General features: G+C 38.1%; 1 protein-coding gene across 1 annotated transcript; it reads right to left on the bottom strand.

Moving 5' to 3' along the window:
- Nucleotides 1-9565: 9565 nt before the first annotated feature.
- On the bottom strand, nucleotides 9566-22751 carry LOC150047366 (alcohol dehydrogenase 1-like). The gene is made up of 9 exons (XM_090356545.1): nucleotides 22713-22751; nucleotides 21037-21138; nucleotides 16729-16867; nucleotides 15650-15737; nucleotides 15315-15534; nucleotides 14884-15144; nucleotides 14198-14333; nucleotides 11024-11162; nucleotides 9566-9590 (listed from the first exon to the last, which is right to left on the bottom strand). Exons 1-9 carry the CDS (start codon nucleotides 22749-22751, stop codon nucleotides 9566-9568), a joined length of 1149 nt encoding a protein of 382 aa, XP_090212671.1.
- Between the last annotated feature and the right edge of the window lie 814 nt (nucleotides 22752-23565).

The following is a 23565-nucleotide window of genomic DNA, read 5'->3' as shown; positions in this document are numbered from 1 at the left end:
GAACATTGTTGTGCTAGTGGATTTAGTATGCCCTTGTTTCTGGATGGTTGGGTAAATGCCAAGTAGTGGAATTGCTGGGTCATAGGGGAGTTCTATGTTTAGCCTTTTGAGGCACTGCCACACTGCTTTCCATAGTGGTTGAACGAGTTTGCACTCCCACCAACAGTGTAGTAGTGATCCCTCCTGGCCACATCCCCTCCAGCATCTGTTATTATTCGTTTTCCTGATCCTGGCCATTCTAACTGGAGTGAGGTGGAATCTTAGAGTTGTTTTGATTTGCATTTCTTTTATGACCAGAGATGTTGAGCATTTCTTCTGATTGTTGTCCTTAATGTACTATGTTGTCTCTCATCTCCTTTGCTGTCCCTTGGTTATCTCATATTGTTATAGTATCTCACTTTGTTATCTGATATATTGAATTTATTTGTATTTGGTTATTTGAAATTTAATAGGGAAGGGGGGAAAACCAAGAGAGGTGGGGGGTGTGGCGGGGGGAGGGAAATGGGTACCAAGACATGTGAAAGGGTATCAATGTACGTGAATTAATGCACCTTCTATCTGGCAAATATCATGTAACCCTTTTACTAATTACAATAAAAAATGCAAAAAAAAAAAAAAGAAACTGAAACTCACTTCTTGGGACCATCTCTAAAGGGGCTGGTTATAGTTAGCATCCTTCTGCCTCATCCACCTACACGCTGGGATTACAGATGAAGATTTTTTCCCCCCTAATCTACTGTTATACACAGCTTCTGAGTTATTTTTCTTATTCCCACTCTGTGCTTTGTACGCTATTCTCCATGATGCTATTAAAGTAACGTTTTCTGAAATACAGGTTTGAGCACGCTAATTTTTCCTCGAAACACTTTTGCTATTGTCATTGGTCTATGGAATTAAACCTTTGAAAATTTTATGTGGTGGTTCTTAATCTATAGAATTCTTCTGCCTCTTCCCTCTTAGATTCCACGAAATCTCTCTCCTCACATATACCATAACAGATCATCCTCTTTGTTTTAGTGCTGCTAGGGATTGAAACTAGGACTTTGAGTACCCAAGGTGAAGACTGTACCACTGAATTACATCCCCACTCTGAGACCAAATGTTTGAATCGTGTTGGACTTTCCTCATGCTGTAACCAAGGTTCTCAGTGTCCTTTCTTAATTGATAAAAACCTGAGGTCCACACAGAGTCTTATCTCCTCCTCTCTGAAGTTTTCTCTCACCTCTCCTCTTCAGAATTAAATCTTTCCTCTCCTGTTTACTGATTGGTTATCCATCCTGAATGAAAGTTCTGAGAGTGAATTTTAATTATTTGTATATCTCTCTTTAGACATCAAGATATCTCAGTCCTCATTATTGCATACATATTAAACATGTGTTTTGCATTAATAATGATTAAGTGATTGTCAATGCTCGTCAAAAAGACAAACTAATGAACTTCTTCAAGATTATGCCAGCTATTGTTGTGATAGGTTTTCTGATTTATGAATGATTTTAAAGAGAAATAACTAGTGGTTTAAAAAATTATTTTGACAGACTCAAAGGAATGTAGGCTCAATGGTTTCCCTCATTTGTCATAATCAGTAGAAACCTTGGGCTCTCCTAGCAGAGATTTACAATAGAACAAAATGTAGATTCATAAGGCCATATAGAATGACGCTAAATGAAAGAACCTCCAGGATATAGAAGCAAAAGCCACATAATGAGTGAGTGTTGTCCTTAATGTACTATGTTATCTCTCATCTTTTTTGCTGTCCCTTGGTTATCTCATATGGTTACAGTATTTCTCCTGGTTATCTGATATATTGTATATATGCGTATTTGGTTATTTGAAGTCTGATAGGGAAGGGAGGAAAACAAGATGAGGGGATGGGGTGGGGGGTGGGAAATGGGGACCAAGACATGAGAAAGGGTATCAATGTACATGAAGCAATGCACCGTCTATCTAGCGAATATAATGTAACCCTTCTATTAATTACAATAAAAATATATGAAAAAATGATTTTGAAGTGATAGTGTAGGTCAATGTCAGGTCTCACCACTAAAGAATGCTAGTGTCACTTACATCTAATAGGAAATTGAGGGTGTGTGTAAGTCTCCAGACATTCCCAGCAGTTCCTGCCAATAACAATAGAAACGATTCTGTGTGGACAAACAGGAGCTGGTGGCTGTCACTTGTAAATTCATGGAGCATGACCAGCATGTAGTAGCACACATACCAAATGATTGGACCTCTGCATGCACATTAGCTGCTAAGAAGGGACTTGTCTGGTTTTGTTTTTGTTGTTTGTTAATCTTCTCTACAATATCAGTGGGCTCCTTCAGGAACCCAACTTCACTTGAAATAGCATGCATCTTATGAGATATTTATTTATTTGTTCATTTATTTGCTACCTGCCCTTTAAACTCTGAGCTTTGCCCTGGGTAGGAGTGTACTTTTTTTTTAATTAAAGAATTTATTAACATTGATTTTTTCACATATTTTTATTGTAATTAATAGAAGGGTTACATTATATTCACCAGATAGAAGGTGCATTACTTCACATACATACATTGATACCCTTTTTCATGTCTTGGTCCCCATTTCCCTCCCTCTCCCCCGCCCCTTATCTTGATTTCTTCCCTTCCCTATCCAACTTCAAATAACCAAAAACACATTTATACAATACATCAGATAATCAGCTGAAATTCTGTAACAATATGAGATAATCAAGGGAGAGCAAAAGAGATGAGAGATAACATAGTACATTAAGGACAACAATCACTCACTATATGGCTTTTGTTTCTATATCCTGGAGGTCCTTTCATTTAGTGTCATTCTTTTTTTTTTTTTTTTTTTTTTTTTTTGCCAGTCGTGAGGCTTGAACTCAGGGCCTGAGCACTGTCCTTGGACTTTTCTCAAGGCTAGTGCTCTACCACTTGAGTCACAGCACCATTTCCAGTTTTTTTCTGTTTGTGGTACTGAGGAATCAAACCTGGGTCTTCATGCATGCTAGGCAAGCACTCTACCACTAGGCCAAACTCCTGGCCCCATTTAGCGTCATTCTATAGGGCCTTATTAACATTGATTTTTACATCATATTTCAAATGACATGTTTAACAAGCAAGTATTCAAGAAGGGAATCTCTATATATAATCACTGGCATTTAGATTTTAGAATATATTTAAAATTAGGCTGAGGTTTTGTATGTCATATATACATATTAATCTATGTAATAAAACATTATGTCTATAGAGTCATAAATTTTTATGTCTATGTAGTTGTCTTTATATTGCCAGTACCATGTCCATAGCATTGGGTACGCAAATATTGAGTCCTCGCTCTTGTACTGTTTAGATCTAATAGGCATATATTAAGGATACCATGCACCTTTTGTTCCTTTGTTCTTGACTTATCTCACTCAACATAATTTGCTCTAGATTCATCCACTTCCTTGCAAAATGCCATTATTTTATCTTGTCTGTTGGCTATGTAGAATTCCATTGTGTATATATACCACATTTTCTGTACCCATTCATCTGCAGTAGGGCATCTGCATTGTTTTCATCCATGGCTATTGTGAATAGTGCAGAGATGAACATAGCTGAGGAGGTGTCCTTATCATATCCTGGGTTATGATGTTTAGGATAGATGCCCAAGAGTGGTATGGCGGGATCATATGGAAGGTCAATTTTCAATTCTTTAAGAAACCTCCACACTGCTTTCCAGAGTGGCTGAACCAGTTTACAATTCCACCAGCAGTGTAGTAGGGTTCCTTTTTCTCCACGACCCCGCCAGCATCTGTCATTGTCAGAATTCAGAATCTTGGCCATTCTTGTTGGGGTAAGGTGGTATCTGTATTTCCTTTATGACCATGGATGATGAACATTTTCTCATATGCTTTTTTGCCATTTTAACCTCTTCTTTTGATAAGTCTCTCTTTCCCTTGCCCATTTAGTGAATGGTTTTTTGGGTTTGGAGGAGGGATTAGTTTCTTGAGTTCCCTGTAGATACTGGATATTAAACATTTGTCTGATGTATTATTGGTAAATATCTTTTCCCAGTTGGTTGGCTGTCTCTCTACTTTATTTATTTATTTATTTATTTTTTTAATTTTCTCTCTACTTTAGTGGCTATGCTTTTATCTGTGCAGAAACTTTTTATTTTTAGGTAGTCCCATTTATTGCATCTCTCTCCAATCTGTTGTGACCCTGGAATTCTGTTCAGGAATCTTTTGCCTGTGCCTATAAGTTCCAGTGTCTCTACAAGTGTACTTTTAACTCCTGAGCCATGATCCTATTCCTCTATTGCTTTAGTTGTTCTTTAGGAAGGCGGCCCAAGATTTTGTTCCCATTGTCCTCATACCACTACCTTCCTACCTACAGCTTTCCATGAAACTGGGATGACAGGCTTGTGTCACCAGCCGAGTTAATGATTGGGGTGGGGTCTCCCTAACTTTTTTTTTTTCTTGCTTTTGCTGGCCTTGTCTTCCACCTCCAGGGAAGGTAAAATTAAGGCTCGAACAATTGCTCTCAGCTTCTAAGGATGTTTTGAAAGAAAGGTAAGATATTATGTGTTGGTTAGGATAGTACTTGTCACTTTAGTACTCAAAAAATAAAAATAAAATGAACATAACAGTAGGAATGGTAATAATCACAATAACAACTTTTATGAGAACTGTTAATGACACAGGTAGTTAAACTTCGTAAAGATTCCCTCCTTCCTTTCTTCCTTCCTTCCTTCCTTCCTTCCTTCCTTCCTTCCTTCCTTCCTTCCTTTCTTCCTTCCCTCCCTCTCTCCCTCCCTCCCTCCCTTCCTCTCCCCTTTTTTTTTCTGTGCAAGTCTTGGGGTTTGAACTTAGGACTTTGGCACTGTCTGATAAATACTAGTGGTCTACCACTTGAGCCACAGCTCCATTTCCAACCTTTTAGTGGTTAATTAGAGATAAGAGTTGCATGGACTTAACTTCCCATACTGGCTTTGAACTGTGATTCTCAGATCTTACCTCCTGAGTAGCTAGAATTACAGACATGAGCTACTGGCACCTTGTATGAATTATATTGGACATTAAAGGGGACAGCTAGATGTTTGTAAACTATGTCATATTAACAAAGTGATAGTCAGACACCTTCCCATTAGTTACTGTTAAAAGCTACTTCTCCAAACAAGATTTTTTTTCTTACTGGTCAAAGAGTTAAATGTACAGTGAATAATGAAAGCACTTTGCATGCTGGGAAAAGGGGCCAAGTTAGAAGTGAATGTTCTTTAGCTTCCATATAGTCAAGTAGAAGACAAGCAATTCATCAACAATACATTATTTTTTCAAGACTCTAAAGAAAGCAATCTTGTCATTCTAAAATAATCTCCTCTCAAAAATTCAGTTTTCTTATAAATCATGTTCAACCCCAAAAACAACCAATGTTTTTCAGGTTTTGAAATGAATCCATTTTATCAAGATTAGAAAATGTTTCTTGGTTATTTATCTCAGATCCAATCTGCTAGATTTTACTGAAAGTAAGAGGTTCATTGTCTTATAGGGTAACGTATCCAGTCTTATTTCACTTAAATCTGGTTTGGAAACAATAGTTATTCTGCTGTGTCTTGTTAGGGAGTAATTTAGTGAGAATTCTTTCAAAGTCATACTGTTCTGCCTATTGGAGGACATGATAGGAATGCTAATTAACATGGCATTCCTGCCCCTAGCCTTGCTGGCAGAATCCCACATGCTTATCTCTTGCTCTGAATCTGCTCCCTGTCTGTAGCTTTCTTTAGCAAGTATTTCATGTTGCTTGTCTCTCCAACTTCTTGGGATTGTTCATGCAGCTTGGGATTTACTCTTATAACTTTATGTATTGTTGTCACAGGGGCATTTTTGTAAGGACTCAAACAGCCTTACACTGTCTGGTCTTGCACACGTTGCTTTGAAACCCAGGTGGAAGCCTCTATTACGCTGTAGCTCTTGTATTCTGCATTCATGCAAAACCAGTAGCACATTGCCAAAGCATGACACTTGCAGAAGCAGTATCTGAGCCTGGACGGATAAACACAGGGAAATAAATTCTGCAAAGACAAATCCTGGAAAATATTTTCCTAGGTAGTCCTGGCGAATCTCTTCTCAAAGCAAAATCTTTCAAAAGAATTTAGTTTTTTACTTTTGAGTCTGTGAAGAATGAGGCCTTGATTATTTCCAAGAAGCCATCAGGACATCTATATCCCAGTATAAAGTACTTGGCTTATTTATTTACTTATGTGCTGGTACTGGGGCTTAAACTCCAGACCTGGATGCCGTTCCTTAGGTTTTTAGCTCAAGGCTGGCACTGAACTACTTGAGCCACACTTTGTTTTCCAGCTTTTTAGTGGACACTTGGAGATAAGAGTATCACAGACTTTCCTGCCCAGGCTGGCTTTGAATCTCAATTCTTAGATCTCAGCCTCCTGAGTAACTAGGATTACATGCATGAGTCATCCATCAACTTTGGCTTCTTTTTGTCACCAATATCTTTATAAACAGCCTTTTCTTTTGTACTGATTTAATTGTACTCTCCTTCTTATCAAACTTCATTTTAAAAATCTTTCTACTCTGATCTTTGCTTTTGACTGTTAGTCTACATCTGGCTGAAAGTTTACATCAGTGCCACTGTCTGAATGTGTGCTAACTTCAAAATTCCTCTACCAGATTATTTATTCTATCACCTTTAACGTCATGTTAGACTTCCATAAAGTCTTCAGGCATTGATAAAATGTAAATAAGTTCAGAACATAACATGAACAATTCTAAGTCCATTTTCCAATAGCCATATTTTCTACCTGAAACCACACTACTGTAACAGAGCCTTTATTGTCTACTTTCTATCAACATTTGGATCTTCTGAGTGTCCACCAGAACCATTCATCATTCCATGATTGACATTCTAGACTCTCTTGAGCTTACTTCTCTATATTCCTCAGATAAGCCAATTTTAAAGGTATAGTAACAGCAGTATTTTTGGTATCAGATTTCTCAATTACTCAGCTTTTCACCACTGTGACAAAAGTATTAGAGAAAAGGTTTACTCTGACCTGGGTGTGGGTAGTTCACAACTGTAATCTTAGCTTCTCTTGAAGTTGAGATCTGGGGATTGAGGTTTAATGCCAGTCTGGGCATGAAAGTTTGTGAGACTCTTATCTCCAATTAACCACCAGAACAGTGGAAGTGACAGTATGGCTCAAAGTCGTAAATCACTAGCCTTGAGCTGAAGAGCTCAGGGACTCGCAAATGCCCAGTGTTCAAACCCATGACCAACAAACAAACAAAACAAGGTTTACTGGGACCATTTCAAGTTTTATTCTGCAGTTACTAGGCCCAGTTGTTTTTAGGCTGTGGTAAGGCTGTACCTCATAGCAGAAGTGCATGGTAGAAGAAAGCTGCTCATCTCACTGTGTCCAGGAAACAGAGAAGATAAGGAAAAGGGACAACAGAGGAACGGGGTGTGTGTGTGTGTGTGTGTGTGTGTGTGTGTGTAACACAGAGAGTCAGAGACAGACAGACAGAAAGGAAATATCCTAAATGACCTTTTTCTTTGAACAGGCTATATACTCCCTGAAGTTTCTACCACTTTCTAATAGTGCCACCAACTAGTGACCAAGTGTTCCAACACATGGACATTTGGTATCTGTCCTTAACAATGTCCGAACCATAACAATCCTTGAATATAAAAATAATGCTGTATGGTTAGTGTATATGACACTTTTAATGTGTTTGTCTGTTCGGTTTGCTGATCTCTCATTGAAGATTTCTGCATCTGTTTTCATCAAGGATACAAGTCTTGTTTTTCTTCTTTCTTTTTTTCTTTTTGTTTTTTGCCAGTCTGGGGCCTTGAACTCAGGGCCTGGGCACTGACTTTGGGCTTTCTCAAGGTTTAGAGCTCTACCACTAGAGCCACAACACCCATTTTTGGCTTTTTTCTATGTATGTGGTACCGAAGAATCAAATCCCAGTCTTCATGCATGCTAGGCAAGCACTCTACCACTAGGCCAAACTCCCAGTCTTGTTTTTCTTTTCTTATAGTGTCTTTGTTTTTGATATTAGGGTACTAACCTCGTAGAATGAGTTTTAAGGCACTCCCTCAGCCGTCTTAAGAAGATTTTAAGAACTTTCCTTCATATAGGCTGGAGTTTTTTTTTTTTTTTAATCTTGAAATGCCTTTACTTTGCCTTCGTCTGTAGGAGTATTCTTAACTGGCATCTTGTTTTTCCTTGAATTCTTTGAATATTATGCCACTACCTGTTATGCCATAGTCTCCATTATTTTTAAGTGTAGCCAGTTGCTAAACTGATAGAGACTTCCATGTTATTGAGGAATCACATTTCTCTTGCTGCTTTGAAAAGTTTTCCCTTATGCTTTTCCTCCCACCATGGCCTATTCGTAGATCTTTTTATGTTTAACTTACCTTTGAGTTTGTTTGGTTTCCAGGATATGTAGATTAATGTTTGCAAAGATAAAAATTTGTTCATTTAAATCTATTTATCATTGAAGCATTTTTTTCCTACTCCTTTTTCTCTTTGTTCTCATTCTGGCACTACTATTACATGCATATTTAAGAGATCCTACATTTGTTAGAGATTCTGTTTATTCTTTTTGCTCCCAGTTATGATTTCATAATGTAAGCATGGCATGCCATGGAAAATGAACAGTTCAGGACATTTTCCAGACATAGACATGAGCTCTTGTCTGAGAAAATGATTCACCAGGGCATAGCTCTGTCCAGAATTGTTTAATAATTATTCATACCTTTATCATTCACAACAAATTCTTCACCTATTTGACCTTAAAAGATGAATCAGAGAAAGGGAATAACCCAGATCCATTCTAAGATTGTAAATCTGTTCCACATGTTAAGTAGGAAGATGCACTTCTGGTTGTAGGATTGTAAAAGTCACTGTCAAATAGTTTTGTTTTTGAAGCAGGATTAATAAGAAAAAACTCTGCAACACCAACACCAATTAATATTTAATTCAATCCATGTCATTGAGTTAATCAGTCATCCCCCTTCTCATCCATCTTCCCCTACTTCCCCTCACAAGGCAGCATATTGTTAAGATTATTCTGAAGCAAGATTGTAGAGAAGCATTTTATACAACAAATATGTTTTAAAGTAAGTATAAGTTGAAGCCTAAAATAAAGAAATCTAAAGGGTAATGCTTAGCATTGATACACATTTATTTCATCAGTAGATATGTGCCTCAAAAGAGTTAGTTTTATAATAGTTCTACTTCTTAAAATTCCACAGTACTCTTTTTCCATTTTTTTTTTTGCCAGTCCTGGGCTTGAGCTCAGGGCCTGAGCACTGTCCTTGGATTTTCTCAAGGCTAGAGCTCTACCGCTTGAGCCTCAGCACCATTTCTGGCTTTTATCTATGTATGTGGTACCGAGGAATCGAACCCGGGTCTTCATGCATGCTAGGCAAGCACTTTAACCACTAGGCCAAACTCCCAGCCCCTCTTTTTCCAATTTTTATCTCTACTGATATCATGAAGTCATCTGGGGAGTGAAGAAGCTCAGCGGGTCACTGGGGAGGATGCTTCTGATCTATCTCCTTATCCGGGGTCAGAACAAGAGGACACAGCGGATGCTGAAACACAAAGCACTCAAATACTGAAGCAACCACTTGTTGGTACAGATGCAGACAGTGTATAATAATTACAATGTGATTTTTATGTCTGTGTGTGTGTGGGAATCATGGGGCTTGACTCAGGCCTGGGCAATGTCCCTGAGCTCCTCAGCTCAAGGCCACCACCCTACCCTTGAGCCCCACTTCCCATTTTCTAAAGGTTAATTGGAGATAAGAGTCTCAGGTCCTTTTGTGTCCGGGCTGGCTTTGAACCTTGATCCTTAGATCTGAGCCTCCTGAGTGGCTAAGGATTACAGGTGTGAGCCACTGTGCCTGGCTACAATGTGATTTTTTTTTTTGCCAGTTGTGGGCTTGAGCTCAGGGCCTGAGCACTGTCCTTGGACTTTCTCAAGGCTAGAGCTCTACCACTTGAGCCTCTGCACCACTTCCAGCTTTTTTTTTCTATGTATGTGGTGCCAGGGATTGAACCCTGTCTTCGTGCATGCTAGGCAAACATTCTACCACTAGACCAAACTTCCGGCCCCCACAATGTGATTTTTTAAGAGAGAATTATCCACTCATCCCCATATCTTGTCTTTACTTTCTTTTTCCCCACTGTAAACTCAAAATCATTTTTATTGACTTGTATCAGTTATATGGGAGAGAAAATATTGTGCTATAAACATTTTCACACGTCTTGTCTCCACTTTCATTTCTGCCCCTTTCCTATATTTCACTATATTCTATTAGTATCGACAGTTGTGTTTCTTATCTCTTGTGGTATTAAGCCCTTAATAGCTATCAAACTATATCCCATTAGGAAGAATCTTTTGCCATATGCATTGGTGGGTTTGTCAGAAATGAGCAGTACTGCAAATCTACCATCCTAATGCTTTTGTATGGGTGGCTTTTGTTCATGTTCATTTATTCATTTCAACTTTTCTTTTGGTCAGGTGTGGGGCTTGAACTCTGGGCCAGTGTGCTGTACCTGATCTCTTCAGCTCAAGGCTACCACTCTACCACATTGAGCCACAGCACCACTTCTGGTTTTCTGGTGGTTATTGGCTGGCTTTGAACCTCAATCCTCAGATCTTAGCCTCCTGAGTAGCTAGGATTACAGGTGTGAGCCACTGGCACCCATATTTTTATCCTCATTTTAAACAAGAATAGTTACCTGGACCAAGTCATAGACCAACTGAATAGGGAATTGAGAGCTCCTTTCAATGAACTCAAGCGCTCTCTCTCTCTCTCTCTCTCTCTCTCTCTCTCTCTCTCTCTCTCTCTCTCTCTCTCTCGCTGTTTCCTAAACTGTTTCTCATGATTACCTACTTTCACATATTCTCATTTTTTTCACAAATTCTCATTTTTTTCACAAAATTTTGGGTAAAAGTCATATGCATAATATCTCATCAAGATACATGGTACACTTACACCACTCACACATACATACTCACCAGTTTCCATCTTGGAACAATTCAAATGCCTTGTTGATTCCTTCAAAAGGAAACTTATGTGTTATGAGTGGGTCTATGTTGATTTTTTTGTTTACATAGTCAGTTACCAGTTTAGGGATAGCATCTCTGGTTTTATACTCTATAAAAGAAAAGGACAGAAACAATAGGACTTGAAAAATGTCAAAACTAAACAAAGAGTCCAATGAATTACTTTTGCATATCCTTGGCTAAAGTACTCATGGTAAATCTTAACCCATCCACCCTTTGATCTTTTTTCTAAGCATCAAAAGCAAGCTATTGCTCAGTGGAACCAACGTGGTACTCAGTCAGGAATATTAAGATCATCCATTGTCTTGGCAGTTCCTTACATGCGAGCCACATGGGCTGTGGGAGTAGATCTAATACTGTCCTGTAGCCAGTAGTTCCACTTTGTCTCCAAGGCACTCAGCACCCTCCAGCTAGTTTGACTGGCATTGCTATAGTCTCCTTGGAGTTGCTAGGTCAGCTTCACAAACCTAACATTTCATCTCCAGAAAGTAATCTCATTATGGATTAACTTTTGGAGGATAGTACAATAAAGAAGTTGTGCTAGATGCTATTGGTACTCTCTCCCTAGGCCATTTACCATTTGATTGTCAAAAAGAAGGCAAATAGAAAGACTGATTCCTTGTTTTAGTTCATTTATTTGTTATTTTACTTTTGTTGTTTGTCCTGGGGTTTGAACTCAGGATTTATGATTCTTGCTTGGCTTTTTTTTTTGTTGTTGCGCACTTGAGCCACACTTCTATTTCTAGCTTTTTTGCTGCTTAATTGGAGATAAGAGTCTTGAGGATTTGTTTTTGTGGGCTGGAGCCAAACTGTGATTCTCAGATCTCAGGCTCCTGCTTAGTTGGCATTTGGGGGTTCTGGGAACAAGGCAAGGGTTAACTTCTAGAGATAGCAGACAACTTGCTTGGGATCTGCCTTTAGTTTAAAAATCACCTATCCATATGTCCAACTGCTTCTGCTCAGACAAAGACTGCAGTGGACAATAGAATATTCTCTGCACTCCAAGGCAAGTCGATATACCACTTGGGACCAGCCTTGTATCTGAGAAACTATAGAAATGATTCAAGCTGTTTAAGTTCTCATTGCCTACCCTGCATGGCTTGTTTTTCCCTGAAGCACAGCAAAGCAAAACAAAACAAACCCCATAATTAAGGCTCTAGCCTTTCTACATATTTCCTTCTGCCTCTGAGTCTAATACTCTTATCAGATCTCTATTTGCAGAGTTTATGTTGCTTAATAAGTGTAGTAATCAGTTTCCTGTTAGTGTTTCAAAATACTTGAAATAATTAGCTAATGAAAATGTTGGTTTTAGTTTGATTATAGAAACTAATAAATTATTTTCTAAATAATGAAAAATAAATGTTGGTTTTAGCTTTCATTTCTGAAGCTTCCAGTCAACATGTTTATATAGAGCAAGGAGGAAAGAGATATGGCAAACAAGGGGTGAAGAGTGTGAGTAGACCTAAAGCAATTCCTTCAGCGGAGCCAGTGATGTTGCTATGGCTTGGATATGGCTTGAATGTGTCTCTCCAGGGATCATGTGTGAAAATTCCACCCGCAGTGTGGGTATGGAGAGAGTAGCTACTTTATCTGTCTAGAGGTGGGACTTGAGCAGAAAGTTGGGTTTGCATGAGGTCATGGAGTAGAGAACCTCATAAGTATATTCTGATAGTTTTATAAGAACAAGAAAAAGATAAACTACATACATATACATGCTTTCTGGCCCCTGCCATATGAGTCTTCCAGCAGAAAAAAACATCATTAGGATGATGGAAGTTTTCAACTCTGGGCCAGAAAAATGAACCAAAGAAGTTTATTATTGTTATTAATTATTATTTTATTTTATTTGCTAGTCCTGGGGCTTGATATCAGGGCCTGAGCACTGTCTCTAAGCCTCTTTGTGCTCAAGGCTAGTGCTTTAACATTTGAGGCATAGCATCATTTCTGACTTTTTTCTGTGTATGTGGTACCAAGGAATCGAACCTAGGGCTTTGTGCATGCTAGACAAGTATTCAACCACTAGGCCACACACCTGACCCACAGTTTATTTTTTGATGGTAAAAGAAAATGGACTACTACAGATGGTTAGCTCTGAAGAAAATTCAATGTCAGTCATGCTTAGTCATTCATTATCAGTAGCAGCTTAATTCTTCTTTAAGTAGTTGTACAAGGGAGGTTGCTTAACAAAGCAGTATATGAATACAATGCATCTTGATCTAGTGCCACCCTCTTTAAGAATCTCATCCCCCTTGGACCTTTTCCCACTAGATTTTCAAATGATGTTTAATTGATAAATTGAACTTTACTCATATTGAAAAATTAAGATGGTTTCTGTGTCTGAAAGAAGTTATTATTATTTTTTTCAAAGAAGTCCTTTTTAAAAAAATTTTTTTTTCAGTGGTGAAGCTTGAACTCTGGGCCTGGGCACTGTCCTTGAGCTCTTCAACTCAAGGTTAGTGCTCTACCACATGAGCCACAGCACCACTGAGATTTTTTTTTTTTTTTTTTTTTTTGGTTTGTCATGAAGCTTAGACTCTTGGCCTGGGCGCCAACCCTGAGGTCTTCTGCTCAAGGCTAGTGCTCTACGACCTTGAGTCACAGGGACACTTCTGGTTTTCTGGTGGCTAATTGGAGATAAAAGTATCATGGACTCTTCTGCCAAGGCTGACTTTGAACTGCAATCCTTAGATCTCAGCCTCCTGAGAAGTTAGAAATAACAGGCATGAGGTACTAGCCCCTAGCTTCTTGTTTTGTTATTATGTAGCAAATTAAGTTTCAAGGAACTTCATTTGTTAGATTTAGGGGTTAATACAGTGAACCTTCTTCAAGCTTATTCTGTTCTGAGGAATGGTGCACCAATGTACTAATGAGTACCTAAACTGTAAATCTTCTCTGTCCTATCAATAATGCCAAGCTCTTCATCTCTTTTGGTTCCTATATGTGATAAATGCCTATGTGAGAAGGAAAGATATGCTTTTCTATTTTTGATACGCTGTCTTCTATTTCCTTTAATACAGAAATGTTTTTTTTCCTTCATACTTTCCCCCTTCCTCACTTATTTCTTGTTAAGAAACATGCTGGATACCTAGTTTCTGGAAGAGGCAAAAAGAAAATGGAAAACCCTACCTCCCATAATTTCCCCCTTCAGAGTTCTTCCAGGGAGTAACAGCATGGGGTCAAAGGAGAGTTTTGCATTTGAGGGTGCTACTCCAATAATCACACACACTCCATAGCTCATATGGCATGATTCCAGAGCGGCGACCTAATTCCAGAAATAAATGGATTAGTTTCTCAGTAGTTCCCCATTTCCATGCTCACAATTCTAGAATGCATTGTCAGGAAAGCTAGAGGAGAGAATTAACAGAAAAGATGCTAGCATGTACTACGTTTACTATGAGATCTTGAGAAAAATGTTCCAATTCATTATGATTAGCCTTATCGATCTTTCAAATCATGAAAGAGACTATTTAACTGGATAGAAACTAGATGATAGATGATAACTAGATGATAGAAATGCAAATGGGATAAAATGTGTTCGTAGCACAGCAGGGAAAATGCACTTCAAGATGTGTTCAAAGAGCTAGTGGAAAAATTGCAGAATTCCACAGGACTAAGGGTTTATTTAGCTTAATATTAAGACTATCTACTTAGCACATGTAAAACGCTGGGTTCAATTTCTAGCACTATCAACCCTAATCTTCCCAAACCAAACCACATCAAAATTCCAGGAATTTAATTTTGTTCCGAAGATAATTTAATATGCAGTGACATGTGACAGGTAGCATCTCCTTAGTATTACCAAGACCACATACCATGGTTTCAACAAGACCAATGGCTTCAAAGGCAAAGTCAACGCCGTCGCCGGTCATTTCCACCACTACCTCCTGGACAGGTTTCTGGAGGGCTCGAGGGTTGAGACAATCTGTGACCCCTAACGCTCTTGCCCGGGGAAACTTCTCTTCATTGATATCCACTCCAATGATCCTAGATGCACCAGAGGCTTTGCAGCCCATGACAACAGCTGAGCCAATTCCTCCAAGTCCGTAAACCACACAGGTGGACCCGGGGGTAACCTGCCAATTCAGAGGTTAAACTTCTATTAAACATCCAAAGCTGATGGTCCTGAATAACAGGAAAGAAAAAAACTATTTTGGTTTTATCTGTGATGGAAGAAACTCTGATGGCATGGCTCCGGGTGGCACACTGTACAGGTGTCTGAAAATGCACAGGTGTACGTTCTTACCTTGGCTGTGTTAAATACAGCTCCAAAGCCTGTAGGCACCTCACAGCTCATGATGCAGACTTTCTCCAATGGAGCAGCATCGTCAATTTTCCCCACCGCGATTTCATGCACTACAGTGTAGTCAGTGAATGTGCTGGTGCCATAAAGATGATAAATCTTCCTTCCTTTGCAGGAGAATCTGCTGGTGCCATCTAACATTAGTCCAGTTGGAGAGAGAACACTGTTGCACAGATACATGGAATGATGGAAAGAGAAAATATTTTAGCTCCCAATTAATACTCCTACCAAGGAAAGCAAAATGGGGTTAAAATGAATCAAAAGTAAAGGAGACTAACTTTTCCTTCACACACATGTTGCCTTTGGGGTGCAGGCAGTAGTTACATTCTCTGCATTGAGGAAGTGGGAACATTAAGACTTTATCTCCTAGAGAGAAAGAACAAAGAAAGAGATTACCATCGGAGCAGAGCTGTAAATAGTAATATCACATTTACAAGATTAGGAATTATTTACAGTAGATTTTATTAACTTGCTGTAATGAAAATTCTCATTATTTCTGAAGTCAATTATCTCACACTGGAATAAAAAAATCAATTTTAATCCAAATAAAGGTACAGAAACAGTTGGTTTCTTTTTATGTGTCTAGAAATATGAAGGTTTCAAGGGTTTCATAGCCAAGTTTAAGAGTGACATCAGTATTTGTAAACATAAAACTTATATTTTTGTCAGTGCTCTATTTCAGGAGAAAGACAGAGCTTCTACTCTGTGTATGAGTAAGTTTTACTCTAGTGTTATACTAGAGTTAATACTCATTGTGAGATAATCTTACTGAACAAAAGTCTAAAATTTGAGGTAAAATAACTTATAACCTCATGTCTCGCTTTGCTATTAAGTAGCTAAAAATAAACTGAATAAGGTAGTTTTAAACTTTGCCAAAGGCAAGCTTCTATTTCTTCATACATACAGTGAGCATAAAGTACCTATGACCCAAGTTTATTGCTAGAATAACACATAATACTGTAAAGGGTTTGAAACATGAATGTGTGTAATATGCAAATAGTAAATACAAGTTTGGAAGGAAATTTTAATAGATGATGCTGACGGTCGGCATCTTAAACAATTATCAACTGTGTGTGTGAGAGCTCTCAATCACATATATTTGAAACGGACAAATAAAATACCTTACATTTACAATTCTTAGCTAGTGTTTTTCAGTGCTAAGTATGGAGCTTCATACATACTAGTCCAATACAATACCATTGAGTTGTATCCCCAGGTTAGGACTCTGGGTCTTTGTCTGCCTACTTCTCATACTTTTGTTACCATATAATACATTCTGTTATCTTCAGAGTCACTTTTGGGAAGAGTCAGAGTGAATTAGAGCAGAGTTGGCACCATATCTTTCCTGTTAACCTACCTGGTATCACACTGGTTACTCCTTTTCCAATACTCTCTACGATTCCAGCTCCCTCATGGCCCAAAATGACAGGAAATGGCACTTTGTTTCTCCCTTCCAGGATGTGCAGATCAGTACCACAGATCCCAGAGGCTATAATCTGAAAGGTCATTACACAATTGGAAATAAAATGTCTTGTCATAACATTAGTGAGTCTTAAAAATATTGTTTTATGTCCAAGTCTAGAAGCAGATTAAATAAAGTCTTTATAGTTTGGGCTATACTTTAGAAATATTATTGGTTGAATCAATACATGACACAACTATTTTAGAAAAAGAAGGACCACAGTAATTAGTTTGTCTTTGCCTTTATCATTTTCCCTGGATCTTTCTAGCATCACAAAGAACCCTAGCTCATTTTCTGGATCTTTTTCAAGAAAAGTACAAATTCTATGGGATGTGACAAAACAGACAACCTAGATGTTAGGGTCTGTTTTGATATATGTACTCAAGCAAAGGGATACCCTGGATAAGTTTGGGTTTCTTCCCCTACATCTCACTCTTTCAGTAGAAAAGGCTGAAACACTAAAGGCTCTTCCTCTTAAGTTCCCTGACCTGATCTTGACATTCTAGTTACAAACTGTAGCCCAAAATAAAAATGGAAGTGCTAATGATTTTTTAATTATACTAAAAGTTAACAAGTTATTAAAATGATTAGTGTAGAAATACCTTAAAGATGGCCCCAGAAAAAATAAATTGCCACAAGCATAGCAAAAACAATGGTTAAATACAGAACTTTATATTTGGTTGAACTTAAGTTGGAGTTAAGTTTTTAACTTAAAATAGACTATTTCAACTCTAAGATATTTTACGTAAGTTCCAAAACAATCTCTCTGTCTCTCTGTCTCTGTCTCTCTCTGTCTCTCTCTGTCTCATACACACAGACACACACACACACACACACACACACACACACATGAAGTTACACAAAAGAAATCAGTACAAAAAGTAAACAAAGTACAAAGAATACAGCAAAAGATTAAACAGCTTAGAAAATGTCAACATTAAATCTTTCTCTGTGGATGGTTTATGAATAAAATGGCTTAGACTCCCAGTCAAAAGATAAAGTGACTGTGTGGGGTTGTTTTCAATATAAGTGCTCCTGAAGCGAACCCAGTTTGAGTTCTTTTTTTTTTAATTTAATTTATTTTATTTTTTTTTGCCAGTCCTGGGCTTGAGCTCAGGGCCTGAGCACTGTCCTTGGACTTTCTCAAGGCTAGAGCTCTACCACTTGAGCCTCAGCACCACTTTCCGGCTTTTTTTCTATGTATGTGGTACCGAGGAATCGAACCCGGGTCCTCATGCATACTAGGCAAGCACTTTAACCACTAGGCCAAACTCCCGGCCCCAGTTTGAGTTATTTCTAAGGAACTAAACTTAGACAAGTGGATCAAGCCTGTAATCCCAGTTACTTGGAAGGCAAAAATCAAAGTTTGGGACAGAATTTATTCATGAAATAGTTGTTTTAACATAGTTTCTCTTTATTGACATTATCCTTTTGATGAATCATTGTCTTCATGCTTTTAAAAGTATTTTCAATACCATTGAAGTTAGTTCTTTGAATGTGTTTATATTAGTCTATTTTGAAGTCTTTAAGTCTAGCCTCTAAGGTGGCTGCAACATCATGTTTTCTCTCACAAAAGTAAGTTTCAATCACTTGTTCTTTTTCCAGTCTGATGGTCAATGATCCTGTTTCAGTGTTCCTATAATTTGTTGTTGAAAATTGAATACCGAATATAGTATCTATAGATCTGATTATCTTTTCTTTCCTCTTTCCCTCACTAGTAGCTTGCTGATTTTGCTGTTTCTGCTTATTTGGTTACTAACTCTATTCTCGTCCCTATTCCCAGTATGTGGGATTTTGATTTTTTTCCCCTTTCACTTTTATTATCTTCCCACTTCTCTGCCACTTTTAACACAATATGATGCCCTTACCAGAAGCTAGTCAGATACCTGCATTGTGCTGAAATTGTAGGTTAAATAACTGTCATTTCTTTATAAAGTACCCAGACTTGCCAGGTGCTGGTGACTCATGCTTATAATCCTAGCTCCTGAGGAGGCTGAGATCTGAGGATCGCAGTTCAAAGCCAGCTTAGACAGGAAAGTCCCTGAGACACTTATCTTCAATTAATCACTGAAAAGATGGAGGTGGTGCTATGACCCAAAGTGGTAGAGCTAACCTTGAGCAAAAGAGCTCAGGGGCAGTGCCTGGGCCCTGAGTTCCATCTCCCCATGACCATCACCACCACCACCACCAACAACAACAAAGGAACAAAAAGAAAAAAGAAAAAAACCAAGATTCAGCAGAAAACAGACTAAAGACACCTGTTGCTATACTTGTGTGTATCTATGTATGTGATGTGTCTCTCCTGAAGATATCAGTCCTTTCACATTCCTTTTCAAGTAAAGTTAGCCTCCTTAGCGCCGCGACAGAACTGAGAAGTCTCCCTTCTCGTCTCTTCCCACACTGCACTTCCCACTTCAGCACACTGCAACATCAATGAGTGAGGACGAGGGTGGCTTGCTCAGCCTTACTCTGCCCCATGAACTGGGAAATGGTCTCTTAAATTTTAATGATAGACAATTATTTACCCCACGGGGTATGTTGAAATCCTAACCTCTCGTGTAATGGTACCTGGAGATGGATTCAAATAAAGTCCCAAGGGCAAAACCCCCATGGTGAGATGACGGTATGAACAGAGATACCAGAAAGTTTGCTTGTTCTCTCACCTTCTGCCATGTGAGGACATAGCGAGATGTGCTTCTGCAAGTCAGAAAGAGAGATCTCACCATAATCCAAACATGTTGGCACTTTGATCATGACACTTTCTCGCCTCCAGAAGTGTTAGAAAATACATGTAGGCGTTTAAACCACCTAACATATGGTATTCTATTATATCACATTGAGTAGACTAAGATAGTTCTTATCTTTCCCTGACGGAAGTGAACTTTTTGTCTGTAGTAAGGAAGATGAGTGCTTTCCGCCCATTATCCTAGATTGGCTCAGGCCTGATGTGGCGGAATGTGTGGGGGAAGGGAATCCAGTCTTCGCAGTCTTTCCTATTGAACTAGCGTGTCTCTTCTTTATTTTCTGCTGTTATAAATCATGAACCATAGAAATACACGTGGGTTAGTATCAGGCTGATACGTCTAAGAGCATGGCACATCTTATCATCTGACTAGGATTCCCTCCTGTGTCAGAACATTCTGGAAGAAAAGATTTCTGAAAAGCAAAGATGTGTGGGTGGCAGGATTTGTGCTTTTTATGAGGCGCTCACGCCCCTGGTGATTTACCTACGCCTACCATCACCGCTGTCATCCACTCCCGAGGGTCATGGTCTCACGTCCTCAGCACCTCTTAAAGGTATCCCCTCTCATGACACTGGTAATTAAATTTCAACATGAGCTTTGGAAGGTGCAATCAAGCTGTAGCAATTACGTAACTACCTATCCAAATAACTTCACAGTTGTGAAATAGTGAGTCTTATTGATTAACAGTTGTCTGTGCTGGTTTCCATTTTTTTTTTTTTTTTTTTTTTTGCCAGTCCTGGGCTTGGGCTCAGGTCCTGAGCTTTGTCCTTGGGTTTTCTCAAGGCTAGAGCTCTACCGCTTCAGCCTCAGCACCACTTCTGGCATTTTTTTCTATGTATGTGGTACTGAGGAATCGAATCTGGGTCTTCGTGCATGTTAGGCAAGCACTCTATCACTAGGCCAAACTCCCAGCCCTAATTTCCAAATTTTTAAAAAAGCAACAGTGTAGTGCAAGAGCGATGACTCAATATTTGCGTACCAATGCTATGGACATAGTATTGGAAACATAAACACAACTACATAGACATAAAAATTTATGAATCTATAGACATAATGTTTTATTACATAGATTAATATGTGTGACATACAAACCCTCAGCCTAATTTTAACTATGTTCTAAAATCTAAGTGCCAGTGATTGTATATAGAGATTCCCTTCTTGAATACTTGCTTATTAAACATGTCATTTGAAATATGATGTAAAAATCAATGTTAATAAATTCTTTAATAAAAAAACAACAGTGTATTTGAAATATTTCCAACACTTCATATCTTATATGTGTAATATTTAACAACATGTAACAGTCCTACTATTATACATGTTAACATAGATCTGGTCTAAATCATAGGAAGTCTTAATTATCTTTAAATGTAAAATGCTATTCCTCCCCCCCAAATTATAAAAATGATTTTAAACATACAGGGCATCTATGCCTACTAAAAGACTCCTTTACATTTACCTTAATTCGCACCTCACCAGCCTCTGGTGGATCAACTTCAATCTCTTCAATGGAGAGAGGGGCATTTGTGGTCCACGCAATGGCTGCTCGACATCTAATAATCTACATGCACATAAAGATAAAATGATGAGGTGAGCTTATTGCTATTACCTGAAAATCAGGTGAGATAGCAAGTTAAATGTATAGTTATTGTGCTGAATAGCCATTTTGCTTCTATCACCTCAAGTCATATGTTTAGTTTCAGACACATCTGAATACTATAAAATATTACTATGGGAGACCAGTGATGTACATATTACATAAAGCCCTCTTTTATATTTTGTCAGTCTTGGGCTTGGGCTCAGGGCCTGAGCACTGTCTTTGGGGCTTTCTCAGGGCTAGAGCTCTACCACTTGAACCCAGCACCACTTCTGGCTTTTTTCTAGGTATGTGGTACCGAGGAATTGAACCTAGGTTTCCTGCATACTAGGCAAGCACTCTACCACCAGACCAAACTCTTGGCCCCTGTAAGTTTGCTTGTTTGTTTTTAAAGATTAAGGGGGTGAGGGGAGGGAAAGCAGGGGGGAAAAACATGGGAAGGGGTAACAATGTTCAAGAAGTAATGTACTCACTACCTTATGAATGCAACTGTAACCTTTCTATAATTACCCTGAGAATACAATAATATAATATAAAAAGATCAGGGTATCTGTTTGGTGGGGATTTCTCTTTACTTAAAATGGCACAAGATACTATTGGCCAACTGGTCTGTGGAACCCAGTTTGCTTTTCTGCATCTCAATTTTTACATTATAATTTTTAAATGCTAATCATTCACTCAAAACAAAAGATTACAATTCATCATGTGAAAAATATTATTAGAAAAGATGACTTTTTAAGGAAAAGGACAACAAATCCTATTTTTGCTTGTTTAAGCCAAATTCTAGTAAAATATAATGTAGAGCATTTTACCCTACCTTCATTCTTAGGTCCTATGCCTTATGACTTTTCTTCATTTATTACATGTTTTATTTAAAAATTACTAAACAGTTCAAGCTTTGATAGTTATTAATTTTCCTATATTGACTGGCTGTATTTGCAGGATGACGTTAGCTTTATAAACACATTTTTCTACTTTATAGAAGTATTGACAGTTACATAAATCTAGTAATGAATATATTTCTTTTTGAAATGTGTTACCTCTTCCCCCATTTTTCCCCTTTTGATCCCTTCCTCCACAAGTTGTGTAGTTCATTTTTTTTTTTTTTGCCAGTTCTGGGCTTGAGCTCAGGGCCTGAGCACTGTCCTTGGACTTTCTCAAGGCTAGAGCTCTACCGCTTGAGCCTCAGCACCACTTCCGGCTTTTTCTATGTATGTGGTACCGAGGAATCGAACCCGGGTCTTCATGCATGCTAGGCAAGCACTTTAACCACTAGGTCAAACCCCAGGCCCTGTGTAGTTCATTTTTAACATAGTGTCTAGTGAGTATCACTGCTCCATCTATTTCCTCTTGTTCCACCATTTCTGTGCTCTCCTTTACCCTCCCTCAAATGATAAACTTAAATAAGAAAAGAACAGAAATAAAAAATAGTGACAAAGGAGGAAAAAACAACAACCAAGAAGCATGATAACATAAAACCCCTTGTTTCTATTTTCTGACATTCATGTTGATAAACATTAGAGAAAACTATGACTTACTTTGTTGGATGTCTCCGGAGAGAACTTATCTTGCTCCATCTTTCCTTCTGGCTTGATGACTGAGAGTTTCCTTGTCTCTTCTGATCACCAACACAGACTATTAGAACTTTATTATACCTATGTGACTCAAGCAGTACCCATCAATTAGGGAGGGAGGAGGAAGAAAAGGAAGAAATGAAAAACTGAGGGAGAGAAGAAAGAAAACAGAAGAGTGGAAATGAAGGAGAAAAAAATGAAGAAGAAGAGAAAACTAGTGAAAGAAAAAGAGGAAAGTATTTTAGAATAAAAATTTAGAAAAGGAAGGAAAAGAACTATCTCTTCTGCAATTCATATTGTGCTTTATGATTTGGAAATTCTTTCAGATTTGTAGTATCATTTGGTCCTTCACATAACCTCTAGACTAATTCTTACTCTAATCAGAATAATTATTATTCAATTGGATAAGGAAACTAAGCTTCGTGAAGAATTATAGATTAATTTTAGTCAGAGCTCAGGTAAGATTTCTGGCTTCAAATCCTTTGATACTTTTTTAATCCTTTGATTTTTGAAAGAAGAATTTTGAAGACAAATTAAGAAATTATGAGAAGAGACAAAAACTGGAAAAAAGGGTAAAGCTAGATAAAAGATATCTGACCAGAATTAGCACAGAGAAGAAATAAAATTAAAGAGGTTATTTATACAGGAATTCTATTAGAATGGAAACATAACTCAAAGAGTTTAATTTAGAAAAGAAGTAAACCTGTAATACATTAGTCACCTAATTTTAAAACTAGAAGAATCTAGAATGAGAGATCTCAGTCTTAGCATTCCATTTATAGTTATTGCTTGCCAATTTTTTTTTAGGTATTTTCTA

The sequence above is a fragment of the Megascapheus bottae genome, chromosome 23 (genome assembly GCF_031878675.1).
Source record: "Megascapheus bottae isolate mThoBot1 chromosome 23, mThoBot2.hap1, whole genome shotgun sequence".
NCBI classification, from domain to species: Eukaryota; Metazoa; Chordata; class Mammalia; order Rodentia; family Geomyidae; genus Megascapheus; species Megascapheus bottae.
This window is presented reverse-complemented; position numbering and strand designations above follow the sequence as displayed.

Bases quoted from the DNA above. Each gene is read 5' to 3' on its own strand.
- LOC150047366 (XM_090356545.1), bottom strand. From the start codon at position 22,751: ATGGAGCAAGATAAGTTCTCTCCGGAGACATCCAACAAA. The intron at 21,139-22,712 runs GTAAGTCATAGT...ATGTGCATGTAG, and splicing joins CTCCGGAGACATCCAACAAA to ATTATTAGATGTCGAGCAGC. The intron at 11,163-14,197 runs GTAGGGTTTTCC...TTTCTTTTATAG, and splicing joins GAAGGGGGAAATTATGGGAG to AGTATAAAACCAGAGATGCT.